Here is an 11838-nt window from a genome sequence, read left to right as displayed (position 1 = left end):
AGAACAAACATGGGGTCGTGTGTGGGAACAGGTACCCTGTAGCCTACATGTCAGCTTCCATGACAACTCACGGACGACTTGTGAATACAGTTTCTGCACAGGAGGACAATTCAGGGACAAACTGAGGGTTAGGTGATAATTGGCAGAGAATACTTCACTCTTAAACTTTAGAAAAATCAGAGCCAAGCAGTTCTCTAGTTTACATGGTACGTAGTGTATCATGATAAACCCCCCCAGGGTTCAAAAGCCAGAAGATATACAGATCATTTGTACAGCTGGCTAACTCCAGGCAAAGGTCATTCAACAAGGAGCAACACTGTTGAAGACACCAGGCTGCCCACACTTAGAACAAAATATTTTTTGACCAAGACAAAACAAATCAAATTTAGGGAGAATCCAAGAAGTTAAGGTAATTCTAATGAAATTGTTTGGTGAATCTTCGCAAAAATACACCAAAATATTTAGGATACCTAACTAATTTTGTTCAGTACATAATCTACACCGGAATAGTGGATGATCCTATTCCCGCATCAAACTCCAACATCTTCAGAAAAAAATTCCTCTTTTGTATATATCTTACTTAACCTGGTAGTCACCATTTAGTACTATTCAATATGCTACAAGAAATAAAGAAGCATCAAATTGTTTCCTATGACTGTAGTTAATCTGCTATGACCATGGTGATATGAAAGGATAGTGTGGTCTTCAACTTGTACCATGTAGTGTACTGCACATGGATGTATTGTAATGAGTGGCAATCCCTTCCCACAATACAGCTGGAATACTGCTGACATCAGCATACACCACCCCCATTGCCCCCTAACATGTAGGATTAAAATGTACGGCATTTGTACAATCTGAGGAAATCATACATGACATATGCTACCACACCTCATTTTATCCATATTCAAAATCCTATCCTCTTATACAAAGGTCCACTATCCTCTAGGTTGCATAAAAACATTTGAAACACAATTTGATTTGTTTGCCAAAGCATGTATGCTTAACATCAAAAGTGGTAAAAGCTGCATCCTATTGTTTACAAAGAATACATTGAGTGCTGTTCCAAGTGGAACAAATTTGCAAACTTAGAAAATAATATCGACGTCATGAAGAGACAATCCATATATTCAACACACATTTCAGGCTGCATTACTACAGACAGGCACACATCTCCACTGCCTAGCAACATGTACTTGAAATCTTTACTGATCTCCAAAATATAAACATTTAAAGCAATGTACATAGTTTCCTAGCACCCAATAAGGACTTCTCAAGGCAGCGTGATGAATTTTCTGAAAACAGCTTATCTTAGAAAAATGCAATGAATTCTGTGCTGGAGAAAAACAATCAACAGGATCGTCTTCAATTCATGTAATTTTTAGATTTTTAAAGTTTCAACACATAGGAAACAGTATATCATCACCAGAATGTTTAAGAGTGTGTTGTAACAGAAGTTAAAATAGACAAGATTTCACAAATACATAGGTACACTATGCCAACCTACAGATTTATCTGTTACCTCACTGCCCTGAATCAACATTAGCAGGTTACCTACACAGCTTAACACAGGGAAATTAAGTGAAACCCTATTTTTATTTACACAAGCTTATGGGAAGTGCATTGATATGCACTAGCATGTCCACAAGCCAGATGGGCTTCATCAGGTTCAAAGGCCAAACTTTACTTTTTACCCATAACACTGGCTGTTCCTAGGACATCCAGTGAAAATTCATGAATTCCGAGGGTGTGTGGGTGTGTGAGTGAGTGAGTGAGTTTTGTTTGTGTGCATGCATTTGTGCCTGTGTGTGTGTGTGTGTGTGTGTGCGTGTGCGTGTGCATGTGCATGATTGTGTAAAAAAATATTTTACAGGAATATTTTGGGGAACAGGTTATTACTTAATTACTCCTCAGAATATCAATGGATCGATAATAAACAAAACATTTCTTAATATTTTCTTAATACTCGCTCTTGAATTGAGGTAATGTGGTAATATTCTGTACAGGATTGAGGGTGGTAATATTCTGTACAGGTGAGGTCAAATTGGGTTTAACGCCGAGAATTTTTTTTCCGCTCATATGACGACGTGCATGCGTGTGTATGTGTATGTACGGCTGCTTGTACTAGCCCAGACTGAAGCCGGTTTTATAGTGCTAGCCCACTGAGATACAATGCCGCAGTGAAGCATGAATACCCCACTCAGACACATTATACTGACTCTGAGCCGACCAGTCCTTGTTGTACCCATTAATGCCGAGCGCCAACAAGTACCATATTTTAAGGTCTTTTGGTATGACGCGGTCGGGGATCGAACCCCGCGACCTTCTGCTCTCCGGGCGGACGCCCTAACCACTACACCACGGAGGTGGTATATTCTGTACAGGAAAGAGGATGGTAATATTCTGTACAGGAAAGAGGGTGGTAATATTCTGTACAGGAAAGAGGATGGTAATATTCTGTACTGGATTGAGGGTGGTACTATTCTGTACAAGAAAGGGGGTGGTAATATTCTGTACAGGAAAGAGGATGATAATATTCTGTTCTGGATTGAGGGTGGTAATATTCTGTATTGGACTGAGGATGGTCCTATTCTGTATTGGATTGAGGGTGGTAATATTCTGTATTGGATTGAGGGTGGTAATATTCTGTACTGGACTGGAGATGGTAATTGTCTGTACTATATTGAGGATGGTAGTTGCCTGTCTCCAGTGTGAAAGTAGTGGAGATCTAAGACAAAAGTCCACCCAACAGGAGGCTAATTGTTGTGAGCCCTGTGTCGCTCCCTGCTACACAAACACCACCATATGACCGCAGACTTCTACTCACAATGACATAAGCTACCTCAAACATTTCGAAATTGTGTTCCTATTCTAACTCCCCTTTACATGCAGTACGCTATTCTGTTCAGTAACTCGTACTTCAAGTACACAAATGAAATAAGTTGATCGCACCAGATAATCAATTAGTGTTTATCTGACATGTAACAGTAGGCCATGGGCACAGCATAGAGCTACAACTGTACCTCACCCAATACACGACGGAGGAACTTTATCTAATACTAGAAAATATGACACACAAAAGATGACATAAGACGACTGTTCGTCACCATTAGGAAGAATGTATGCACCTTTGATAAGGGAGGGACGGTGGGGTAGCCTAGTGGTTAAAGTGTTTGCTCGTCATGACGAAGACCCGGGTTCGATTCCCCACATGGTAAAATGTGTGAAGCCCATTTCTGGTGTCCCTGCCGTGATAATGCTGGAATATTGCTAAAAGCGGGGTAAAACTAAACTCATTCACTTACTCGTTGGCAAGGGAAATATCACAGCCAGTCTTATTCCTCTACACAGCTAACTGACAACGCATGAAGCACTGATTTTCCCAAACTGTCATTACACCTCTTACATTATATAAATGGAGAAATATTTTCAGAACAGATATCTTATACTACAATAGTACCTGATGTCCTCCATGTCTTGAGAATAACAATATCAACTGAACATAAACAGCGAAATATGTAAAAAAAAATTGAAACCAGCATTATTTAAAAGTTACACCACATTGTTAAGGAACAATGACAGAAAGTAAAAAAGTTCAACAAAATGGTAACACTTTAAGTGATTATATCACTGTGAAAACACTGATATTGTTTTAATCTGATCCTAGTTCAACAGAAAGCAGCAAATCCTGTCCTGAATGCCTGAATCTTGACCATGTCAACACAGGGAACAATGATGGGGCAAACATAGGCTGTGGACTGATGGCTGGATCCGCGTAAGAGTTGTGCACTCTGCTGCCCTCCTGCCATTAGCGAGGCCTTCGTGTATTTGACACATAGTCCGCCATTCACAACGTGTGCTCGGCTTAGAGGTAAAGCCTTGTTGTTACTTTGTGCCCGTGTAAGACAGTTGGTGCTGTCGACTATTGTACTAGCACGTGATATTCACTTTTACAGCTACAACCAGTTATAAGGCAACAAGGCTGGACGTGGTCAACACAAACTGCTCAGTGGACGTTACAATCAACAGGTAACTTTTATTTAATTAGTCATTACATTCATCTGGTAATAGTATGTATGTCCTACATCCCTTTCACCCAAATGTGCATTAGATTGGCAATTTCACTTAAATTTCATTTGATTAAAATTTTAAAGTTATTGTTATGATGATGGACCGTAATACTATAAATGATAAAATGCAGATTTTTAAAATACAGATTTTTCGTTCATTATGATCACTGATTTAAAATAAAATGAACATAAACAAATTGACAAATAATCAAATCAACATCATGAAAAAAGTATCAAACAAAACTGCCCAAACCCAACAAAATGTTTGATGTAACACAATGTAGGACTATTCTCAATAAAACTACAATAGCTGCTTGTTTCCCAATCCAATACACCTGGCGACTGAACACTGACACTGTTAGATCTGCCATGGACTGCGTTACACTGCCGAGCAATGCAACAGATTGTTAAAAATATTACACTGAAAGAAAGCCCATCCCTCGAAGACAAAACAGTTCCAGTATATCACGAAGATGAATGATGACAGATTTATATAAGGTTGAGGTTTATGAGACATACTTAATCACTTCAACAGGTATTCCTGTCGACACAGGAATGTCTGGAGTAAAAAGGAAACCATTGTTAGAGTCAAAGTTTGTCTAGATTTTACAATTTGTCCTAAGTTATACTTGTTTCACATTTCTTGATTTTCCCCAAGTAGAAATGTCTACAGTTTCCTGTGTGTACCCATACACCTGTGTGTGCACATAATCAGCCTAACTGTCACGTCACGACCCACTGCCGGGGAAGACAGGACTTAACATATACAGATGTGTATTTTAGATTAAACCAGCTTTGTATATTCTTTTTATATTCTATATTATATATAGCATTCTTTATACTATAAATCCAGTACTCACCACAATGGTTTTAGTAAGCAGTCTGAATGTAGAACAACATGTTCAGTCTATTAAACTCGAATGATAACTTACAAAAAACATAAAACATCATAAAAGTTCTGGTAAGTATTAAAAACATTTCGGTCCAGACTGTACAGCTTCATCTTAAAACAGTGGTAGAGGTATTTAACCCTCAACAGAAGGGAGTTATCCCTGTGCAGCAGGAGCACACCAGGCAGTAAGGAGCTCCTCATGCAGGGCCTGTCCTTGGTTGACCCGGACAGTGAAGGGGCATGGCACATCAAAGACAAGCTCCACACATGACTAGCACAACACACATATTTCCAATGCATGACATATACCTGCCAGACTCTGTGCCTCTACACACATACCTGTCCCAGTGGCCTTCAGGGTATGTTTTGTGGGGAACCTACGTGAGTATGCATCACACTGGAGGAGGAGTAACATGTCACACAATTTACCAACTGTCAACCCAATGTACATCATGTGGGTTATAACACACAGCCAACTGAGAGTGGCTGCTCAGTGATCAAGTCTGGACCAGATAAATCAGTGATGAGCAAGATATAATCACATGATGAATTTTCCTTGGCCTCCTGGTCAACAGATCCCCTTATGGCCAGTATCAGTACTTATATGGCTTTCTAAGGTGTGTTTACTGTACCAGCTGAATCTTTTCCAGTGACACCTCAACATCTTGATACCCAGAACAATAACACCATGACACCCCAAGCATCTTATAACCCTGACACCTTGAGATAATCCTGACTACACCTTACACAGTGACATCTTGACATCTTGATACCCAGAACAATAACACCCTCACACCCCAGCACCTTATAACCCTGACACCTTGAGATAATCCTGACTACACCTTATACAGTAACATCTTGACACCCAGAACAATAACACTCTGACACCCTAGCATCTTATAACCCTGACACCTGGAGCTATCCTGACTACACCTTATACAGTAACATCTTGACATCTTGATACCCAGAACAATAACACCCTGACACCCTAGCATCTTATAACCCTGACACCTTGAGATAATCCTAACTACACCTTATACAGTGACATCTTGACATCTTGATACCCAGAACAATAACACCCTCACACCCCAGCACCTTATAACCCTGACACCTTGAGCTATCCTAACTACACCTTACATAGTGACATCTTGATACCCAGAACAATAACACCATGACACCCCAGCATCTTATAACCCTGACACCTTGAGATAATCCTGACTACACCTTACACAGTGACATCTTGACATCTTGATACCCAGAACAATAACACCCTGACACCCCAGCACCTTATAACCCTGACACCTTGAGTTATCCTGACTACACCTTACACAATGACATCTTGACATCTTGATACCCAGAACAATAACACCCTCACACCTTAGCATCTTATAACCCTGACACCTTGAGTTATCCTGACTACACCTTAATGACAGTAACATCTTGATACCCAGAACAATAACACTAACATGACACCCACCTTGAGATTATCCTGACACCTTATAACCCTGACACCTTTGAGCTATCCTGACTACACCTTACTGGCTACATCAGTGACATCTTGATACCCAGAACAATAACACCCTCACACCCTAGCATCTTATAACCCTGACACCTTTGAGTTATCCTGACTACACCTTACACGGTGATACCCAGAAACATCTTGATTACCCATCTACCCCAGAACAATAACACCTCACACCCTAACATCTTAACAATAACACACTCTCACACCCAACATCCTGACTGATCTACACCTTATACCCAGTGACATCTTGATACCCAGAACAATAACACCTCACAGACCTACCCTGACATCTTATAACCCTGACACCTTGAGATAATCCTGACTACACCTTACACTGTAACAGCTTGATACCCAGAACAATAACACCCTCACACCCTAACATCTTATAAACCTGACACCTTGAGTTATCCTGACTACACCTTACACAGTAACATCTTGATACCCAGAACAATAACACCCTCACACCCTAGCATCTTATAACCCTGACACCTTGAGTTATCCTGACTACACCTTACATAGTGACATCTTGATACCCAGAACAATAACACCCTCACACCCCAGCACCTTATAACCCTGACACCTTGAGTTATCCTGACTACACCTTACATAGTGACACCTTGATACCCAGAACAATAACACCCTCACACCCCAGCATCTTATAACCCTGACACCTTGAGATATCCTGACTACACCTTACATAGTGACATCTTGATACCCAGAACATTAACACCATGACACCCCAGCATCTTATAACCCTGACACCTTGAGATATCCTGACTACACCTTACACAGTGACATCTTGATACCCAGAACAATAACACCCTCACACCCTAGCATCTTATAACCCTGACACCTTGAGTTACTGACTACACCTTACATACACCCTGACATCTTTGATACGGTGACATCTTGATACCCAGAACAATAACACCCTGACACCCTAGCATCTTATAACCCTGACACCTTGAGTTATCCTGACTACACCTTACATAGTGACATCTTGATACCCAGAACAATAACACCCTCACACCCTAGCATCTTATAACCCTGACACCTTGAGATATCCTGACTACACCTTACACAGTGACATCTTGATACCCAGAACATTAACACCTTATACAGTAACATCTTGATACCCAGACACCCTAGCATCACCCTGACACCTTGAGATATCCTATCCTGACCTACACCTTACACAGTGACATCTTGACATCTTGATACCCAGAACAATAACACCCCTGACACATGGTGACCCTAGCACCTTATAACCCTGACACCTTGAGCTATCCTAACTACACCTTACATAGTGACATCTTGATACCCAGAACAATAACACCCTTGAGTTATCCTGACACCCCAGCATCTTATAACCCTGACACCTTGAGTTATCCTGACTACACCTTACACAGTGACATCTTGATACTTGAGAACAATAACACCCTGACTTATAACCCTGACACCACTACACCCCATAGCATCTTATAACCCTGACACCTTGAGATATCCTGACTACACCTTACACAGTGACATCTTGACATCTTGATACCCAGAACAATAACACCCTGACACCCTAGCATCTTATAACCCTGACACCTTGAGTTATCCTGACTACACCTTACACAATGACATCTTGACATCTTGATACCCAGAACATTAACACCATGACACCCCAGCACCTTATAACTCTGACACCTTGAGCTATCCTGACTACACCTTACACAGCGACATCTTGACATCTTGATACCCAGAACAATAACACCCTCACACCCCAGCACCTTATAACCCTGACACTTTGAGTTATCCTGACTACACCTTATACAGTAACATCTTGACACCCAGAACAATAACACCCTCACACCCTAACATCTTATAAACCTGACATCTTGAGTTATCCTGACTACACCTTACACAATGACATCTTGATACCCAGAACACTGACACTCTGATACTTTTGTACCAATACAGTGAAAACCCAAACTAATATACGTTGAATTGAGACACCCTGGATGGTGCCACCCTGCACTGTGACACCCAACATAACACCCCCCGAGGTATGCCTGATGCATGGGACACGGCAGGCGGGAACACAGGCAGAAGCAGAGTACATGTAGATGCACATGCAGTGTGGATGTGGGGAAAATAACCATCATTATGCAACCGGGGTGAAAATAACAATGAACTGTAACCGACAGAGGTTTATCACAGGAACTTGAGATTAAATGTAACCTGGATTTTAGAAATCATTCATTTTCTTGGACACTGAAATTTTCATACAAAATGTGTAAATAGATTTACAAAACTAGTTGGTCTTGATACAGTTGAATGTCCTATAGAGTTGATAAATTATTTTAATATAAAAAACCATTTGTCTTAAGCAAAGTCACTGTTACAATGTTAACCACTAAGAATTGTAGGAGAACATGTAGTGAGGTGACTGTGCTGGTGTTTGGCAGGAAAAGCAATGCAAGGATATTTGCATATCAAACCTTTGCATTCTCTCAGTGTATACAGCAACACATAGAGATACAGATCTTTATTTACACACACAAGTCTCCTACCTCATAAACATTTTATTTCTCACACAAAACAACGAACAATGCAAAGTAACATGAATTCCATGACAGGCTCAATCATCTGCACATTGTTGGGATGGTCCTACTCAAACCCATTTAAAGAGATCATAACAGTGGAGACAATTGAAAAAAGAGAGCTCAATTACATCCAAACTTTACCCTTTGACCCCAGGGTAGGTACAAGGCCTGTCAAGCTCACATCTAGATACAGGCAAAATGGCATGCTCTATGATCATTCCAACACTAAGTAAACCAAGCTACATTCTTCTCTCACAGTTCTTGTAGGCTCTTCCTTTCTCCTCCCTCGGAGCACCTGCTAAATGACACGCAGCCATTGATATGTGATATACAGCCAGGTAAATAATATCTCCATTCCTAATACTACACATAGAGACCCTTTGGGTGACTCATCACTAGGCTCTTTGAATAGGGACAGCTCTAGAGACATAACCCACCCATGGTATATAATCACCAAATAAACCAGCCTAAATAGACTATCATGGCTTGTGGTTATAATAGACTCCCTTCCTTGAACATAACATACCGGCCAGTAACAGGGAGTGTTTATCACAGTGGGGGAAAGAAAGTCAATAAATGGAAATATAAGCACGGTTATTTTTGTTACGTAAATGGAAAGTACATGTACATTGCATGGACGATGATTGATGTGTGTCACATGAAGTTTCTTCATCTCATCATTCAAACTGCACATAAACAACAAAAACGACTAAGACAAAGGGAACACGAGGATGATATAACAAGCATGAAAAGTAAAATGTGGATAAATCAACACTATCATTTTTATATTCTCCAGCAAAGACTGCAACCTACCTCATAAAGGCAACATTTACTTGATATATTACATTCATATTTGACATTCACATGACTAAAAAAACACACCAAAATTACAAGAAAGCTGTTTCTTTAAATTTGCTTCTTGAAATCAGCAATTCAAGTTGCGGCATACATCATCAAAATTGCATTAATTGTCTACTTGTTCTAAAGTGCTATGAAATCTTATTTAAAAAGATAAAAAGAAGCCCCTTTGAGTGACAATAAGTTTTCAGCAGCTGAAAAACCTCTTAAACCAACAATCATGCACAAAAAATGTTATATCTCAATGATGATTTTTTATTTCAGGTACCATTACCCCAGAGATCAATGCACTCAATCATCTGATCTGAATCAGAAACATTCATTGACCAGAAAAACAATAAAATCCCAAAGTCTGTGAGATCAAGCTGTGTAGCAACAATCAGGAAGCTAAAGGGACATAACTCTGTATGGACTGCCACCAAACCATGCCAGAAGTTATTTGTGCACTATGTGAGCTTGGAATTCATGATTCAACTATTGCTTTGTTCAAATGAACAGAAGCCATGTGGTATACATCTGAAATATGTCCATCAGTTTAGTATCAAGTGATATTACAGTTTGCTTCAAATTAGCAATGGTTAAACTGGACTGATTGACAAAATTGTAACTATTTTCCAAACGAATTTACTCCACTGCAACAGCTTCAGAATGGAAGACCATGTTGTAAATGCCACGATGACAACACCTGTCAATATAACACAGGCACAGATTGTAACAACGGCTGTGATTGGTTCAATTCTTGTCATCTTGGTAGTGTCAAACCTTGTTATGTTTTCCATTTACAAGAAACTGACAAACGATCATGATTCCACCAATAAATCCAAGAAACGTGAGAGTGTGCAGCTGTACCAGGTGAAGCCAGCTGGAGAATACAACTCCGTATCACACAGCAGCCATCTCAACAAATCATATTCCAGGGAAAACATCACACACACCATTTCCTTAAATGGAGAGGACAATATATCAGGTGATTATTCTCCAGCAGATAGGTCCCTGAGCCGAGACAGGAGTTTGGAAACAGCTAGTGGCCTTGAAGTCTCCCCCCAGTTAGATACTTCATTTATTTCACACCAGTTTCGCAGGAATGAAAATCTTGAAAAATCACACGAGACAATTTCAAACTTAGAGTTGAACCAATCCACAGACTCATCACAGATTGAAACTGAGGCTCAGATTCATCTTCATCATTTATCAAGTGATAGAAAATCGAGTGGATTTAGTGATGTTCATAGATATCGCAGCACAAAATATCAAATGTGGGAGAAACCATCCAACATAGGTCCTCGTCAACATCAAGATGCCCCCTTTCCCATTCCAGCAGGAATAACTAGGGAGATGCACATCACTATGAAGTGTTCTCAAGGCCGACACTGCCACCAACAGGTGCGGGGCTACGTGGATCTGACAGACTTTGAAAATGACACTGATACAGACATCCAGTGCATGTGCAGCATGGCTAGTGTGGAACTGCCCTCTATGGTGGTCGGGAAGAATCTCTTAGGGGCCATGGAACCAAACCGAACAGCCCAATCAGTGTTCTTGGAAGACCTATTGTAGAATTTCAGAACCAAGCATTTGAATTTTCAGAAACCAAAACAGCCCTGGAAGAATTTACCGACACAGAATTGTGATGGCAGTTCCCCGACTGAATGTGTCTAATCAAACAGTCCTTGTGCTTGTAAGTTTTTCCCCCAAGCTATAAACCAGAATCTGGATTTAGCTGCTCAATGTGCTTCCTCCATTTTCTGAGATGTACAGTTGAATCAATAGTTCCAAGTAATGGAGAGAATCTGTATTGAACTTTGTACATAAAGACTGATGATCCAGTGAAACTTGACTGTTTTGATTTATAGCCAGTGATGACACTTCCTGAAGTACTCATAAAATTAGCAGAGCAACTCC

The 11838-nt window shown here is 40.3% G+C and overlaps 2 protein-coding genes across 2 annotated transcripts in view; one reads left to right on the top strand and one right to left on the bottom strand.

The window, feature by feature from the left end:
- LOC124268083 (kinesin-like protein KIF13B) overlaps nt 1–11838 on the bottom strand; it is a 256588-nt gene that overhangs the window by 131018 nt on the left and 113732 nt on the right. The gene's annotated exons all lie outside the window — the stretch shown is intronic.
- On the top strand, nt 3849–11763 carry LOC124268082. The gene is made up of 2 exons (XM_046703100.1): nt 3849–4029; nt 10201–11763. Exon 2 carries the CDS (start codon nt 10585–10587, stop codon nt 11491–11493), a length of 909 nt encoding a protein of 302 aa, XP_046559056.1. The 5' UTR covers nt 3849–4029; nt 10201–10584; the 3' UTR covers nt 11494–11763.

Source organism: Haliotis rubra, unplaced genomic scaffold, assembly GCF_003918875.1.
Source record: "Haliotis rubra isolate DU_JTF1 unplaced genomic scaffold, ASM391887v1 Scf136, whole genome shotgun sequence".
Lineage (NCBI taxonomy): Eukaryota > Metazoa > Mollusca > Gastropoda > Lepetellida > Haliotidae > Haliotis > Haliotis rubra.
The sequence above is the reverse complement of the archived record's forward strand: the minus strand, read 5'-3'. Positions and strand labels throughout refer to the sequence as shown.